The sequence below is a fragment of the Strongylocentrotus purpuratus genome, unplaced genomic scaffold (assembly GCF_000002235.5).
Source record: "Strongylocentrotus purpuratus isolate Spur 01 unplaced genomic scaffold, Spur_5.0 spur5_scaffold_3, whole genome shotgun sequence".
In the NCBI taxonomy this organism is placed as follows: domain Eukaryota; kingdom Metazoa; phylum Echinodermata; class Echinoidea; order Camarodonta; family Strongylocentrotidae; genus Strongylocentrotus; species Strongylocentrotus purpuratus.
The window spans coordinates 20535809-20554105 of record NW_022145609.1 but is presented as its reverse complement, the minus strand read 5'-3'; the positions used below and the strand labels follow the sequence as shown (position 1 = coordinate 20554105).

The following is an 18297-nucleotide window of genomic DNA, read 5'->3' as shown; positions in this document are numbered from 1 at the left end:
AACACTAACACTAACACTAACACCAAACTTGAAATCACTCACTGTGTGTGGGGACCATGAATGTGTGGAGCAAGCCTCAGAACTCAACTCTTTGAAGACCTTATCCGATGAAAACACAACTTTGTACCAATGGAAAGTTGAACGAAAGTAGTACATGTACATGTATATCGATTAATACAGTCAAACCTGTCTATATCAACCGCCTGAGGGGAAACTCAAAAAGTGGTCTTTGTAGACAGGTGGTCAATAGAGCAGGTTTGACTGTATTAGGGAATACAAATATTTTCCCTATCAGTATTGCACAAAAGAAAATAAAAACCTAATTTTTCATACCCCTCTGAATTACGGGTCAACAAGGGACAAATTTGCAGCGGTGACGACATAATATGTGGAGCTGATCAGCTTGCCTCTATTGCTGAGGCAATGAGCCATGCATACTCCACATAAGATGTCATCAAGTCAATACCGTAATTAAAAGTGTATAAACCGCACCTTTTTGCCGCCGAAAAAAATTCAAAGTCGGGGGTGCGGTTTATACACGGTACACAAAAAAAAAAAAAAAAAAAAAACTTTTTTTTTTTAAAGTTTCGATTTATGGCGCTATGCCTGGCAATGTCTCCCAGCTCAGTAATCGGTATGTAGACTCACCACTTGGAAACTAAAACAACACTCAAATTTGTCTGTCATCTTGGTTTGAAATCAATCTTTCTGATAGATCTCAATATGTAGTTTATAATAATAATTCCTCCAATTTTTCTTCTATTACATGGTGTACCACAAGGTCCTATCCTAGGTCCTCTACTGTTTTTTTAATTTACATTAATAATCTTACACATTCAGCTGCACCTCGCAGTTAAATGAAGGCCTTCCCGCGTGGGTTTTTTAACACGGACCCGGCAAAAAAAGTCGGCAAAAAAAAAAAAAAAAAAAAAAATTTTAAGGGCAAAAAAGAGGGGTGCGGTTAATACACAAGGGCGGTTTATACAACGTTAATTACGGTAGCTAGTTTTTAGGTCTACAACTTCTGATTTTCAAGGCTTTAAATTTTGAGTTTTCATAGAGCTGTTTCCCCTCTGACAGACACTAAAATAGCATACATAATGTACATGTACAATTGATTTTATTATAATCTGTACTTTGTAAAGCTTGATGTAATTCATATATTTCATTTTCACTTCCGACAGTGTCTTTAAACTTTGAAATGCTTAACTCTTTCCAGGGCACTTAAGAGCTTTCCGGAGCTCGTAAAATGTACAAGTGTCTCTCTTCTCTCTCATTCATTTTCACTACCGGTAAATCTCATTCAATTTGCCAAATCCATATTTTGGTGTATGATTGCAATTTTTCTAGATTTCATCTCGAGGTGGGAAAACTAAAACTGGTGTAAGCAGGGCTGTCCACTTTGGGAAACTGCTTGGAGGTAGATTTTTTCATGAACCGGGAGATTCTACATCGCTGGCGGGAGAGCGGGAGGAAGGCGTGGTGGCGGGAGTCTCCCGCTACAAGCTTCTGGGGTGGCGGGAGAATGAGCGTGGTGGCGTGAGACTACCGCCAAACGCGGGAGGGTTGACAGCCCTGGTAAAAGTAATAAAAAGGTGACCTACAGTATACAGTATGTTCTGTATATATTATCAACGACACAATGTACATGTACATAGAATGCCTAGCATCTCATCAAATTAAAAACAAGTTATAAAATACATAAACTAGCCTTAAAATATGACTACCGGTATCATATTTCATACTTCTAATGTACTTTAATAATAATAGCCCTTAGAGCTATTTCAAACACTACAGTAGATCTATTTTAGAAAGGCCAAGTCTATAGATCTAAATTCTATTGACAGTTTACTCGGCACTTGACAAAACAGCACTGTGAGCTACATGTAGTCCAGGTACGATTAATACACCATGGAATATGGAATGGCCGTCTGCACTCTACAGTCTATAATGTATACCCTGATAATGTGTGTCTGAACTAGAGGTTATGTGTCTAAACTAGAGGTTATGTGTCTAAACTAGAGGTTATGTTCAACAGTTGGTTTGAAACAGGAGTTTGAAGAACTTTACATTACAAGCAATATATCTTAAATCTTCTAAGACTTATGCTGGACAATATTATAAATGAAAAATATCCATGATGGTTAGTCCAATGTGATGAATACTTTCCATTAAATCTAAAGGCAAAAGAGACACCCACCTACCCAGCCCTCCCACTCATATCATACACGGATAATGCTCATGAAACATCATCCTCCTCATCATCGTGATATTATGAGGAGAGGTTGATCCTGTAATCCTTGGTCACTTCTGCAGGGTTCTATAGTCTACGATCGATGGGGAATCAATGCCTTAATTTTGCACATACATGTATGATGTATACATGCGCAGGGCACTCCAGCAAAGCATAGAGAGTCAATGCTAATGCGTATTGACCTCTAGCACTGCATACGTGCTGTGAGGCAGGTATTATTAGACCCATACACAAATATACACACCACACAATATTGCATAGACTGTATACAATCATGCCGATGCGGCTGTAAGCAAAGTTTAACAGTAGACTTACAATTTGAATTTTTAAATTATTCTTTTTAACATCAGTAAGTTGAAAAAATGTATGTACTGTAGCAGAGCTGCCAACATTTGATTTGGGTAATCAGGGAGATTTCTGAGAGAGCAGCATCGAACGACTTCATTGTTGGCGGGAACCAAGAATGGCCTTTTAGTGCCCCTGGTGGGGGGGGGGGGCAGGGGGCAGGCCCCCAAAAGCTCTTGGTTTTAAGCCTCTTTGAAACCCTTTTAGAACACATTTTTTCAATGATTTCTCAAAATGGAAGGCTTTGATATGGCACATTTTATTTGCATACAATTGATAACATATGAACTTCACATCATATTTCAGACTATGAACTCCTGTTACCTCTATTGTGAAATGGGGGATGTACTTGTGGAAGGCAAGGACTGGGGTGTGCTTGAGGGTTTTCCTTGAAGTGACTGGTAGGTTGCTTGCTTGAGTTTGCTAAGGAGGTCCTTGCTATACTCCCTTTGGTAGCATGGGACATCTGTGTTGGCAATTTTCTCTGTTAGGAGTGCTTGAAGTGTTTTCAAATTCATTGATCCCCTGAAATCAGTTTTGTTCTTCCTAACAATGCTAAAAACTCTTTCACATGAAGCATTGGAATGTGGTATCACAAGCAAAGATTTCATCACTTTGCTCAGAAGTGTGTATTTCTTTGAGCCATTGCCATCCTCCATCTTTGAAATTGCAGACCATTTCTTGTCTATTCTCAAGTTTTTGTTCAGGATCTCTGGTTCCCCTGAAAAGTCTTCAACCTGGTATTGTGCAAATTCCAGCTCAAGCTTGTCCAGGTCTCCATTCTCTGATTTCGACTTCGACATTGTCCTGGATGATATTTTAATACTCAAACAGAGAGCAAAATACAGCCTTGTTTTGGACAAAGTTGACTTACGCCTTCGGAAGATGCAAGTTATATCGATGCGTTCCCAACGGCAAAGGAGATCAGAAAAAAAAAGTCGGCTTCAAAATCCACTCTGCAGTAACACTGCCATGTTGGTATCAAATGATAATCCACTTAAAAATCACATCGCAAAAGTCCCCAAATCAATCCAAAAACTGATGTTGAAATGTGCAGTTTTTTGGGCCGATCGCAGCAGACAAAGTCTGCTTGTTGTATCAGTGCAACTTCTGGCTGCTCTGACGCGACCGATCGGAAACCGGCACCAACGTACCGGGACGCTACGGGGGCCGGCGAGGAAGCCGCCCGGCAGAGCAAGCAGGCGAATTGCTATCACACAAACACCACTCACATTATCACATGTTCCCAATGGTTTGTTAGATTAGCCCGCCAGTCGTTCGGCGTAACTCTCATTTATTACGCTGTTAAATAAAGTACGATATCACGGTAAATTTATATTCGACGACTGGATAACAGGAAAATTCATATTACAGAATTGCCGTGTGTTTGTATACGTACGTACGAACTCAACATGCTAGTCTTGTGAAACAGTCGTTTATGAAAATAATACAACTTAAAATCTGGAAATCCGGGAGATTTTTGCATGGGGTCGGGAAAACGGGATATTGGGTCAAAATCCGGGAGTCTCCCGCAGGATCCGGGAGACTTGGCAGCTCTGCTGTAGGTGTCATCAATTTTCACTAAAGTACCGAGTTTTAGTGAAATCAGTTGAGTTTTGTACAGTGGTGTTTGAAATGTTAAGAATCAAAAGCACAGCTTTTACTACACAGCCAGGATAGTGATGCTCCTGGCGCAGGGTAGAGATGGTTTTCACATTTGATTAAATTATTCAGACCACCAGTGTTGATCCAATCTTGCTTTGAAGGTATCGATGGAGTTCGACTTCCAGTCAATTGAATTATTGTACATTTTTAAGAGAGACTGTTCCAGTCAGAGACAATTACATCATAGATCTACATGTACATCATTGGATCAGTGGACATGGTGGATTTGTAAACAGGCTACAGGCATCACGCGCATTGATTCCGCATCCAGCAGGTGAGCAGCCTGGTGCTGGCCCAGGCAGGCTTGGCCGTAGACCGAAATTTCTGTCCCTTTCGTTCGTTAGCCTCTGATTTGGGTAGGGTCAGCTCCTCTCTTTAAAAAAAAGAGAGAAGACCCTACCCAAATCAGACTCAGAGGCTAACGAATGAAAGAGACAGAAATTTCAGAGAGAGGAGCTGACCCTACCCAAATCAGCCCAGAGGCTAACGAATGAAAGAGACAGAAATTTTGGTCTAAGGCAGACCGGGCAGCGCCAGCCAGGCGTAAATCTGTAAATCCTTGTACTGTAACATGTAAACTCTTTCTGTTTCTGTTTCTGTTGCATCAGTATAGATCTCGATCTAGATCTACTCAGGGTTATAACTGTACTTCACTCTTGATTGTGCCTTGGATAGTTAGATTTATTTCATATGCATTAACAGTTAAACACACTACTCATTAACATATCCTGAGCTTACATGTGAACATAAACATCTATTCTTGAATCTTGCAACATGTAGATCTAGTTGTTATATTGCTAAAAATGCATCCACTTTGAGTCAGACAGATTCACAGAATCTATTTTCTTACTTCATTATCCTTGTTGCTGCGAATACCACGGACCAAATCCTGCAGATTCTTCTCAAACACCCTCTCCAAGCTCCCCTTCACCTTCTTCAGTGTCACAGACATGTTGGTGCTTCTACTGGCCCGTGTTAATCATCAAAATATAGAAACAAATACGGCGATTACAGGGTTTCGTTCACCATATTCCAGTGTCGTCTTTTCAGCTAGCTCATCGCCATTGACGTGACCTGGCATATGTGCATGATTTACATTATCATCAATGCATGCAGTGTTACAGTACAGTACAGTAGTGTGCATGTGTGTATCGCAATTTTCCCATACAAAGCAGCTGAGTATAGTAGCAGCGGTCGATCGGCGACTGCTAGCGATCGCTACCAGAGCCACCTGTCACGTGACTGAGCAGACGGGACACGTCACACCCCTCTCGCTCTTTTGGTTATCATTATTCCAGAAAGAAAAAAATATGATGCACTCTCCTCAATACTGTCGAAAGAGTATGTATCTTTTCAATGTCAAGTCTACCGTGCCTTAATGTCAAACGTTCATCGAACGGTGGATCACCAAATTCTATAGATTGGAGGATTTCATTGAAACATCATGGAGTCATTGCTGAGCTAGTACATCATTAGGCAACCGCGCTTTATAATTCGATTGATGTTCATGATTAATTAACCGCTAACAACCAATTAAGCTTTCTTTACATAATGGCCGGATTAGAAACTCAATCATTCTTTATAGGCCTACGTAAAATGCATTCAGAGCGCAGTGGGGAAGTTTCTTTTAATCCAACATTTATTACTTTAGTTATTCCTGGAGCTTGGAAGGTGTTCATAAAATAACCTCCTCTAGCTCCTCCTCCTCCTCCTCCTCCTCCTCTTCCTCAACCTTTCCCCCTTCTTCTTCTTCAATTCTTCTTCTTCTTCTTCTTCTTCTTCTTCTTCTTCTTCTTCTTCTTCTTCTTCTCTTCTTCTTCTTCAAAGAGAGATATTAAAACAATAAGGGGACTAGCCTTTGACCCCCTCTTTGAAAAAGTAAGGAAGGGAAACGATCCCTATCTTTTTTTTTTTTTTTTTTTTTAGGTTACCATACTTACCTCTTTTTTTAATAATTTCAAAGATTTAAAGACATTATTTAAGGCCTATAGTATGGCTTTTGAATAGTGTGTAGTGTTTTTGTTACTCCTTTTTTCGGGGGGGGGGGGCTATGCCAACTTTAAACAATAAATAAGGTCCCTGTACCCAGGAAAGGTAACTTGGAATGAAATCTTTTTGATAAGATCATATTACAAATCAGGCGCGGATCCAGGATTTCTTAGGGGAGGGGCCCAACTTTTTTTTTTTTGCTCCCAAAAATTTGAAAATCGCGCCGGCCGAAAAGTCGCTCCGTGGGGGGGGGGGGGGGGGGGGGGGGAGGGGGGGGGGGGTAGGGAGCATTTTTTTTTTTTTTTTTGTCCAACCCCCCAAAAAGGTAAAAATCACGTGATTTTACATGATGTTTTTTTAAAGGGGGGGGGGGGGGCCGGGCCCCTCCCCCTGGATCCGCCACTGTTACAAATTATAAACATGTACATGGCTTAATTTTTGTTATGATTTCCCAGCCTATATCTAGGTCTACATTATTTTTAGAACAATGAAACAAATATTTGTTTGATCACGATTTGCATATAAGGTATAGGAGGGGTTATTGATCCCATTGTAATTTATAAAAAAATGTTTTCATTCATTGGTAACGTAAAAAGATGAAGTAAATGAAACCCAACCTTCCCTATCAAGAATATATAAAAGTGGGGTTAGAAGGGGGGGGGTGGTGCCTTAAAAGAATATTAAAATTGCAAGAACGAAAAATTATATACAATATAAAAATGCATATGATGGCAAGTTTGCCTGATTGCTAACTTGCCTTGCAGAATGAAATGAAGAAAAAAAAAAAAAAAATATATATATATATATATATATATATATATATATATATATATATATATAATAAAAAATAGAGACAAAAAATAAGGTAAAAGCGTAAACAAGAACAACAGCAACAACAAAAATATGGTTCACACTCCCTTTGCAGTAACTGGTAACACCCTTCCTGCCCTCCCCCCCCCCCTTCCTTTCTGTATGAATCCAATCCAATCAATTTGTTGAAATAGAGGTCATAAGTAATTACGAATGAACAATAAAAAGATATTCCAAATGAGTAGTTGAACATTCATCAATAGTTATACAAATGATAAATATAGAATCACAAAATGAGAAAACCGACCGCTGCATCAAACAAGGTGGGCGTGGCAGTTTCTCTGTTCGCTCAAAATTTAACCGGACTCGAGGTTGTAAAATCAAAATGGCAGCTTCCATGGATCATGTGAGTAGACTCTATGAAAACTTGTAGGATTGTGATGTAAAGTGAGCGTTATTCTAGTTATCAAGGTTATTCATATACTCTATAGTTTGATGAATAGGTTGGAATAAGATAATTACGATGCCAAAATTTCACATTTGGTTTGATTTACCTGTGACAGTCGACAGCTAAAATTGGCAAACATTATGCAAGAGTTGACTACAGTCCCGTACGTGTGTATTTGTGTTGGAAACAAAATGATGTAATCAACTAGTCTATAATCTACATAAAATTGTTGCACTTGTCTTGTTCTTTATATATCATTCATTTTAAACATAGCCATCCGTCAGAAGTAGTTTTTTTTTATTTCATACTGTCTTGGTCTGCTGAATTAAGTTTTTGTCAACAAAAATTTGAATGTGACAAAGTCGAGCGCTCGTGATTGTGTGAATTATAATTATATTAATCATGGGGAAAATATTGTAAACATTATTTAATATACTTTTAAAAGTAAAAGAAATTAATTTTACATGTAGCAATATTTATTTCCAATTTCTCAAATTTCATTTTGGTTACATAGATAGGCACATTCATGGGGCACTAGAGGGCGCTTTGCGCGCGTACGAAAATCCGAATGGCCTTGCTGCGGTGGGTCGGCAATAATCAGCCCAAAACTTGGATATGGGAGGGTGGAAGGATATATCTTTTTTATAATGTTATCTGGTCTTACCCTTAACCATCCTATGTTTAATCTATGTAGAAATAACATGCGAGTACAATAAGAGAAACATCGGGCCCATTACTGATGCAACTTTTAAAATATTAGCCTAGAAATGACCACCAAACGGAAAAAATTGACATTTTTTCCCGACAAATCTTCATAAAATCTGATTTATAAACAAGTCACATCTAGGTACACTAATACAAATACGATTTTCTGAAAATTCAGGTATTATTTTTTAAGTTTCTTTTAAGTATATTTCTGCGCATCGCAGCGCCAATGTTCTTCACTGCTTCAAAATCACCCTTGAAATTATTTTTTTGCAACGAATTTGTTACGGGTCCGTGAGTGTTCCCCGTTCCTTGCGTGTTGAAAGTTTGGTAATACATAGTTTACATTGACTCGCGCACGAAAAAATGGTCGAAAACAAAATGTCAAATGAAGAAATAAACAAGCTTTTGTATAGTTATAAGAGTTCTACCGAGGTTTCTTTGTCGATTTAATTTATTATATAGTCTCAATTAGAATTCAGAATTATCTCACTGAAAAGTTAAGAAACCGACGATGTTCTCGATCGTAGTTATTTTCATTTTGCCAGCAGCCGATCTAGCGTTCAAGCGTTGTTTGGGCAAAAAGCTAGGCCGCTGCCTTCCCATCGCAAACCTTTCCGAGTCCCGCTAAAATGGCGCGCTGCAGAGCTTTGAAGCTGCGTTGGTATCGCTGCAAACTCTCAGCCGGCTAGCTCCCCACGACGGACCATTCGCGGTATGGCGAGAGTGTGTGTGTGAGGTATGATTTTGGATTCGAGAACGCACGTAACGCAACCGTGCGCGTCATTTTCAGCTGTCGAATGTGTACGACCAATTTTACATGTACGATTTTTAGTACAGATACTTGGTCAGTTTTCTTCTTAAATCTTTGGTTTTACAACATTTAAAAATATAATTTCTTCAAATTTGCTCCTGACTCGGTTCAGACCAATTGTGTGATGTGTTTTCAAGTCAATTTTTTTAATATATTTTTTTGCATGAATTTGCCTAACATAGACTCTAGATCTAGATCTAATCAAGATTAAGGGAGGGAGAGAAGTGGAGTAAGAAGAATTGGGACTTGAGAAACAAAAGGATATATGTTAAAGAAGGATAATTGATAAAGAAAAGGAAGAAAGATAAATCAAAGTAACTGCACTCAAAATAAATTGGTATGAAATTCAGCAGCCGTAATGCCATAGCTAGCCAATTTAGTAGGATAGTATGAAAGTTTTGCTGCTTTAACCCCTCCCCCTAAATTTAAAAAAAAAATGAAATAAATGAATAAAAGTAAAGTTATAAGAGATGAATATATTCTATGTCTGTTTTCTCCTGCAGCAATTTCCTGCTTTGAAGAATGATCTGATTCTTCGAGCAGCGAGAGGGGAGAAGACGGAGAGAGTTCCTGTTTGGTTGATGAGGCAAGCAGGAAGATATCTCCCAGGTAAAGAAAGGTCACTAAAGAAAGATAAACGCCCCACTGCACTACTTATAGCTGCTTGAGCCCTCTATATAGCAAACCATGCCTAATCGGTGACCATTGGTCCCCCATAATCCTCTTTTTCTTATGTTAAGTCAGGGCTGATTTGATGAGATAACCACCTGTCAGTGACCTTGTTGTATGGTGGTCTAATCCCTCTTGTAAACTAGTACAAATGGGCTTTAAAGTAATACCACCTAAGCATGCAGAGTTGAATGTTCACCAGTTTAAGAAATGTCAAATATCAACGTTTTCTGGAACCTGTTCATCATTATTATGAATCTAAATGAACATACCAAACATTATCAAATTGATTTATCGTTTTCATTTCATGGCTGAAATTATTTAGTTTAATTAGGGGTTGACACTTGCCCTTTTGTGAATTAGTGGACTAGTTTGAGCTAAGTGGAACTGCAGCTACTTTCAAAATTAGAGACCTAAAATATTACTTTTATTTAGTTACAAAGTGACTATTTAAGAAAAATAGAGTCCGTTTGAATATTTATATAGTTTTAGGAAAACATAAATCGAAAGAAACGAAATGGAAGCCATAACGGATTATTGCAGGAGTTTCAGTGAAACAAACCAAAGAATAGTATAACATTGCAGAAATCATGTATATATTTTCATACAGCCCAAATTTTCAAATGGAAATAGCTGGTTAGTGTAAATTAAGTATTCCATCCTATTCCAAGTGGGTGAATTCTATTTTATTTTAGGGTTCCAAGACTCATGTTCGGGCAAAAATTGCTCTGTGTCCATTAATCTACACTTACAGAATTCCTAACTTCAAACATGGATCTATAACACTATACGTAATCCTAACCCTTAAAGATAAACTTGAGTTCTGGTAAAAAAAAATAAAAATGAATTCTCACAGAATCTAACAAAACTTTCACTGAATGTTCAAGATTACAAATAAATGTCATGTGCCAAACAATTTTGGAAGAAAATGTATACTGGCTGAGTAATGAGCATAGAAAGATAAGGAAATCAGGGTAGTACTAGCCCCGACACCATGTGTGTTGTCCCATATACATCTTTCTGTGTAAGTGATTGTAACTTTACCAAGACTCTGCCAAATTTATGATGATTTTGATGACTCCCGAACCTTGCATTACACACCATTACTTACATGCTATATGATCAACTTTTCTGATCCATTCCACACCTTTTCTTTCACAATGCAATCACATTACCAGAACTCAAGTTTATCTATAACCTACTAGCTTAAAAGCCTATTTAAACGCTTACCCAAGAAGAAACAAAACCTGAAGCAAATTCTGTCTTGTTTTCCTTGTGCAGAATTCCGTGAAATGAGAGCTGAACACAACTTTTTCAAAGTCTGCCAGACACCTGCCTTGGCATGTGAGGTCACATTGCAGGTAGATCATCTTCATTATTTTTCTTACAGAGGATTGTATAAAAATCCTACTTATTTTTTGTTATTATGTCCCGAACCTTAAATATGAGAGTTAAGTCAAATAATTTACTCCCCCATATTCCCGCTACAGCTTTTATACTTGTATTTATGAATGCTGATTGAGTCAATATTACTTTACATCTCCAAGTTATGAATTCAGAGCTGCAAGTAGAAATAATGCTTACTCCATTTCTCTGGATTTCTTTTGATAAATTGTGATGTCGCAAAACTAATATTCAGATGAGAAATAGAAAATGTAATTTTGATTTTAAAGTAAAAGCAGTCTTTGGTATTAAATTTGCATTCTTTGAAAGAGAAGTTTCATTTTTAAGATAAATGTTTCCTTACTATGGATAAAATGTAGCAGTGCAAAAATAGTATTCTGATGGGAAATGTAAAAATCTAATTTTAATTTTAAAGAAAAAGCAGTCTTTGGTAATGTGCATTCTCTAAAAAAAGAAGTTCCATTTCTAACAAATATGTTTGCCGTAGTTTACCTATGTTATAGCACTGTTAATAAACAATTCTGTATACTAGTATACCAAGGATTCTAATTCGATAAATTCATTCTCTTAGTTTGATAAAAATAATCTTTTGTCTGTAACTACAGAGTCTCTGTTTATATCTAATAACTCCATTTTGATCCCAGCCGATCCGTCGCTTTGATCTTGACGCTGCCATCATCTTCTGTGATATTCTGGTCATCCCTCAAGCACTTGGATTGACTGTTGAGATGATTCCTGGCACGGTAAGCTTCAGTGTGTCATCAAGTACTAAAAGTAATGAGATGGCAGCTACCCATATGTGAGGTGGCAGCTGCCTGACTATTGGTACATCTCATCATCATCAGCATTTAGAGTCCATTTGTCCCACTTTGTGGGGCTGCTTTGCAAGCTTTTCTGTCTGTGGGATTCATATGGTGATCAGAATGATACCAGATGTTTTGGCATCTTCTTCTATGGTATCCCATGTATTTTAAAACTTTTAGGGGGCGTTGTCCCCCCCCCCCCCCCCCCCATCTCATAGGCCTATGCATGGTTAAGGTAATAAGCTTGTCAGTGCTTAACTCAAGTCAGAACGCATTAGTTCAAGCCTCCACAGAAATTATTTGCCTTCAGACATGTACTGTTTTAAAGGGAATATAGTAAGAAGCCATTATTTCCTTGGTTTGTGTATTGATGTAAAGTGCTGTGAGATATACTGTTCTACTGAGTGAAATCATGAAACAAAGCCTGTTATTATTTTAAGAATATACTTCAATATTTTTACCTCCAATTCCACTTGTTATATTTCTTCGGTAAAAGATAATGTACTGTACAATCTTGCATCCTTTCATGCATATATTTTATCATGATTTTCATTTGCAGTTTCTTGTTTCATTACTTTGAGATATTTCTGTAGATGGACAAATTCACGGGAGACTACAGAAATTATCAGCTATTTAAAACCTTTGCACATATTGACCAGTTCATTTCTCAGTGAATAAGTTCTGTTTAAAAGAAAACGTATTTTTCTTACGTTCGATAAAACTATTTTTGGGGTAAAATTAACATACAGATCACAAATTTAATCATTTCTCCCATTTCTTCTCATCTAACTTTTCACCTGTCAGGGTCCTTCATTCCCCGAACCTTTGACCTCGCCCGATGACCTCTCTCGGCTCAATGCCGAGGTCGATATCAACCAGGCCCTGAGCTATGTCTTTGAGGCCCTCACACTCACTCGTAAAGAACTGGATGGGAAAGTCCCTCTTATTGGATTCTCAGGAGCACCCGTAAGTCACCTTCTGTGGTATTCAATCCTGCATTATTACAGTGAAACTTGCTTTAAAGCCCAGCTGCACTACTTAAAAAGATTATTATTATTATACAGCCAACAATGCATAAGCGGTACTCGTTGATCCCCCATGATGCCCTTTTTCTTATGTTTACTGAGAGCTGAGTTGATGAGATAACCACCTGCCAGTGCCCTTGCAGTGAGGTCTAATCCCTCCCTGCCAAACTAGTACAGAGGGGCTTTAAGGACCACCTGTATAGAAAGACCACCTGTCTATAAAGACCATATTTTTTTCCCTTGAAAAAAAAATCCCATTTAAACCTGTATTTAATCCCTCCCTGCCAAACTAGTACAGAGGGGCTTTAAGGACCACCTGTATAGAAAGACCACCTGTCTATAAAGACCATATTTTTTTCCCTTGAAAAAAAAAAATCCCATTTAAACCTGTATGAAAGCAACCTGTCTAGAAAGACCACCTGCCTATAAAGACCATTTTCCTTGTCTCCCTTGAGCATCACCAATGTTCTTTGAACTTAATCTACATGTGCCACTCTCCACTCAGGTGTTAAATGGGTACTGGAATGAAGGAATTCCTTGAAAGCTTTTACCAACAAATTTGATAGCCTAGCAAGAGTCAGGGTATTATTGAAGCACCTTGAGCACCTTGCAGGGTGCATATGTGAGCTGTAAGAATGTCCAATATTATTATTGTGAACAACGAAGTGAGCAATTCTTTTCTTTTCTTCCTATTTCTATTTCCATTTTGTTTTCTATTTCAGTGGACACTCATGGTTTACTGCATAGAAGGAGGCGGATCCAAAACCTTCTCGAAGGCTAAAAAATGGTTGTACACCCAGCCAGAGGCCAGCCATAAACTCTTGAAGATTCTTACTAGGACCATTGTGGACTATCTTGTTGGCCAGGTCCTTGCCGGAGCACAGGTAAGTCCAAGCGTTTCATCTTTAGCTCCTTACTGCACCACCTACTGAACCCTTCGTCAACAGGAACCAGGGCACTGTTTCATAAAACTTGTTATCAATGACAAGATAAAATAACTGTTGAAAGCCACTGAAAGCATGGCATCTGATTGGCTGAGATCAAATTTGCCATAGAACATTAGCATTTGTTATTAACTTTCAAGTGCCAAGCTTAAGTTTTCATAATTCGATTCATAGTTTAATTACCTGTAGGCATTAAAATATCTTTTAAGGGGAGAAAACTTTACGATACATGCAGGGTTTCTATATTAGGAAGATGAACTAGCCAATACTTGCCAAAACACACGGTAGACCATTCAAAATTGGGGATGGGAATTGTAGTAACCGAGTGTTTATACCTTGGGAGTAACTTAAATATGGAACATGGCAATAACGATTCCAGTCTGTGTTTTCTTGGTGTTAGTCATCTTTGTTCTCAACTGCTTTCTCATTCCACCGTAGCTGGCGCTAGACAACTACAAACAATTGTTCAAATACCACAGGAATTGCTGGTCATGGCATGAAAAGACTTAACAATTTACAATATTTTAGATAGGGTGTCACCATAAGTATTCAATTTCAATTTTTTTTTTCTTTCTTTTCTTTCTGACAGCTTCTGCAGGTGTTTGACTCCCATGCCGGTGCCCTGGGGTATGACAAGTTCTGTCAGTTCTGTCTACCGTACCTTCAACAGATAGCTAAAGAAGTCAAGGAAAAGCTCAGGGCCAAGTCAGTAGAGCCTGTACCCATGGTAAGACTAAGAGACAATAAACTGAGACTGAATTTAGATATGATATTAAAAATGAAATAGTGAAATCATTGATATGGATTGATATGGATTGTGTTGATTTGCCTCAAAAATGATAGGAACAGCCCCAGTTTTAAAGGGAAGATGGTTACTGGTTTCAATGTGCAGTAGGTCATAATTCGCCGGTCGACACCAGACTTGGTGGAAATACCATGAATGAGTGTAAAAGTCTCAAACATAGCAAACCTGTAGTCCCATCAAGGAATACACGCTAGTCTCTCAGAAAATCTTCAGGTGAGGGAAATGTAAAATAATGTCTTTTCCATATGGGGCGATCGGTGAAAAAGGCAAAGCATTACATAAGGCCTGTTGGTCATAAAACTGAAGGCGAATCCTGGTGATTGACAACATCTATTATTGGGTTAGCACCCAAATGTTTTCGAATTCCCCATGAGAGCCCACTACTATTCGTATTTAAACACAACAATTCATGCACTTATAAATAGTGATATGTCAGTTGTTTATAATGTGTAATTGAAAGTTGTGGGCAAGGGCAGTATGGCATAAAATGAAAATGAAAGTAAATAAAAGAAATTGAAATCATAATGTAATGTATCAATTCTGTATCTGCCAATTATTTTCTTTAATAAGTAAATTAGATCTCTTTTAATTTTGTATTTTTTAGTTGGTTTATTTTCTTGATTCACACATATTTTTTACAGGATGCCGCTGTGTTATTTGTAAGATGAACGATTGAGAGGTTTTTTTAAAATCATCTTTCCTTTCGATTTGATTTTTCAGATTGTATTTGCTAAAGGAGCCAACTATGCCATCAGCGAGCTATCACAGAGTGACTATGATGTCATGAGTTTAGATTGGGACGTACAGCCACAGATAGCAAGGTATTCCACAACCCAACATTATACAAATACAGTCAAACCTGTCTATATCGACTGCTATAAACCAATGTTTTAAAACAGACAAGGGACCTAACTGAGCAAGCAAGCTAAAAGTCTCATTTTTTATTACATTTTCTTCTTTTTTTTGGGGGGGGGGGGGGGAAGGAGGATTAGTGAGATCTACTCTGCATTCGTGGCAGCTAGTCAATACTCTTTGTGAGTTTGTGTTCAAATTCTCTGAAAAGAGATGTTCACACTTGAACTGTCCGACTCTTTATTATCTTTAGTGATAGGAGATGTTCACACTTTCACTATCTCTCTATCTTTTGTGTGAGAGGGAATATTCACACTTTAACTGTCTCTTTATCTCTGTTTCCTGTCTCTAGAGCTCAAGCCGGACCCAACTTTCCACTTCAGGGTAACCTCGATCCTTGTGCCATCTACAGTTCAAAAGAAGACATCAGTTCGTACGTGGCCCAGATGCTGGAACGTTTCGGGACACAGAGTTACATCGCCAACCTCGGACACGGCATCTATCCGGACTTTGACCCAGAACACGTCAGAGCCTTCATAGATTCAGTACATCAACATTCAGAGAGAATGAACAAGACTGAAAAGGCATAATAAAATAAAGATTTTGTTTTATCAACTCAGTGTACAATCAACACTATCTGGACAAGTGTCTTTTAGTAAAGAAATACCGGTAGATCGGTTTAGGATTGTACTGTATTCACATAATTGGATTTTTTTTCTTCCAAGAACCCCTAGCGTAAATGCTCAGGTATTGTACATTGGTAGCAGTTCTGTAGTACAAACTTCAGTGAAAATTGCTCAATGATCAATTTATTATCCCTTAAATACTGAATTCATAACTTCAATCTTGGACCAAACACTAAACCAAACCCTAACCCTAAATTGAGAACTAAAACCCACTTGCTATCCTAACGCTAAATACATATCTACATCAACAGTCAGTGGCAAGTGCAAATTTTCGTCCTAGCAAATGTTAGGTCATTACAGTACATGTATCTAGTCCGAATTTCTTTCTTAAAATATTTTGTGTATTGATTAGATCAATTGTGTGATAATGATGATGATGATGGTGGTGGTGGTGATCGACAATGACAATTATGATGTCTTGATGACATACAAGTAATGCCTCTATTTTACAATGTCGATTATGCTGACGTCGGTCATAATGATGATGGTGAAATGATGTGTAATAAACTTAGTATCATGGACGGGCAACTTTGATTCTATTCTGCTCTTGCCATTCCGCATTTCCTTCTGGTAGATGAATTTAACCGGGTATGTCTACGTGAAGGGTATGTCCCCCATTTCATAGAGGTGTCTTGGTCTAGTGGCTACATCACCGGACCGTGGATCACATGGTTTGCCGTTCCGAGTCCCGCTGCAGTTCTGATGTCCTTTGGCAAGACATTAATCTACATTTGCCACCCTCCACCCAGATGTGGTAAATGGGTACCCCGTAGGAAGAAATTCATTCAATGCTTTAGCACCTTATAACAGCTACAGCCGGGGAAATGATACGATACTTCTTTTAAAGCGCAGTAGAGTATATCCATACAGTAGCTGCGATATTGTACAGTGTGCAGTGGTAACTCATTATAAAGAGATGAACAATAATTTTTATGGTCCCATTGTCCTCATTTTGATGAGTTTCTATTGTACAGTATATGGATAATTCTGATAATGTGCCAGTGTATAAGCTTGATAATAGTAAAGGCTGAAGGAATGAGAATTTCCTGTTTACTTTGGGAATTACTGAAGTTGTATAAAGAAAATGCAGTTTTAAGATTTTTCTCTTATTTTCCATTTCTTAGTAGAGGTCACATGATTTGTAATGAATACAATGCTTGCATGATTTTTTTTCTTCAATAAGTTGATTTCTTTTTATTAAAGAAAGGTTTCATTTTGGGAGTTTAGGTTTATAGTTCAGTTTATCATTAGCAATACGGGAAATTTGAATTTGTACAATAACAATATAGTTTAAATGCATTCAACTACATTTATACCAGGAACACTGCAGATATCATGAATTGTTCTATATGAGCAAGTTAAACTGATATTACTGTACATGTACATGTACATGTATAAATACTACATTTTGGTAAATGTATCGAGGTAAGTTTTTTTCAGCACTGTAAAGACTAGGTCACATATGATGTGGTGAACCGTTCCCAAAAATCAAACAAACTAAAACAAGGTTATTTTTTATGTGTTTTTTTTATATTCGCTATAATAGCTCGGTCTTTTAGAATACAGAAATGTGAAGTTTTACACTCCAGGTTATCATAAAAAAACGCCATGGTTTTGACGCATCATATCTGAACCAGCCTCTATAGATACAATGAGTGATTTCAAGTTGGGTGTTTTTGGCCGGTGTTAGTGTTTAATAAACATGAACACCAGCCTTAAACACCGAAATGGAAATCAGCTGGTGTTAAGGCTTTGAATATCGTCAAATTCCGGTTGTTGATTTTTTGCAAAATTGTCGTCTGATGAACCGACCTTTGTGGGCTGGTGTTAATATTTCATGTACAAATGCCTTATTCACTAACACTAGCCCCTAGGGATTAAGCAAATGTTGATTACCAGTTCGGTGTTAGTGTTAAGCTATCAATATTGATATTGGTATCGGGCTCTTAATGTCATCAGCAAATTTTAGCTCGATTTAAAAGCTCTTGACTGCTCTAAACACCAACACCCAACTTGAAATCACTTAATGTACATGTATGTCTGTACTACTATTCATCATATATGTTATTGTCCTGTGCT

The 18297-nt window shown here is 37.9% G+C and overlaps 2 protein-coding genes across 5 annotated transcripts in view; one reads left to right on the top strand and one right to left on the bottom strand.

Annotated features, from left to right (window-relative positions):
- The window catches only part of LOC763515 (AP-3 complex subunit delta-1), a 50227-nt gene extending 44800 nt beyond the window's left edge, over positions 1-5427 (bottom strand). For 3 of the 4 annotated variants that reach the window (XM_030995656.1, XM_030995660.1, XM_030995659.1), the window contains exon 1: positions 5115-5426. In XM_030995656.1, coding sequence (XP_030851516.1) covers positions 5115-5216 — 102 coding nt within the window. In that variant the 5' untranslated portion in view covers positions 5217-5426. Of the gene's footprint in view, positions 1-5114 lie in introns of all 4 variants that reach the window. The other variant, XM_030995658.1, reaches the window with a different exon arrangement.
- A 1984-nt stretch (positions 5428-7411) lies between these two features.
- LOC579081 (uroporphyrinogen decarboxylase) lies at positions 7412-17986 on the top strand. Its single transcript, XM_779215.5, has 9 exons — positions 7412-7469; positions 9534-9639; positions 10981-11060; positions 11748-11846; positions 12711-12872; positions 13654-13815; positions 14465-14602; positions 15401-15501; positions 15885-17986. The coding sequence occupies exons 1-9, from the start codon at positions 7449-7451 to the stop codon at positions 16120-16122; spliced, it is 1107 nt and encodes a 368-aa protein (XP_784308.3). The 5' UTR covers positions 7412-7448; the 3' UTR covers positions 16123-17986.
- The last annotated feature ends 311 nt before the right edge of the window (positions 17987-18297 follow it).

Excerpts from the sequence above, each read along its gene's own strand:
- LOC579081 (XM_779215.5), top strand. The coding sequence starts at position 7,449 with ATGGCAGCTTCCATGGATCAT. Across the intron at positions 7,470-9,533 it reads TGGCAGCTTCCATGGATCAT|CAATTTCCTGCTTTGAAGAA; the intron begins GTGAGTAGACTC and ends TTTCTCCTGCAG. Across the intron at positions 14,603-15,400 it reads CAGTAGAGCCTGTACCCATG|ATTGTATTTGCTAAAGGAGC; the intron begins GTAAGACTAAGA and ends TTGATTTTTCAG.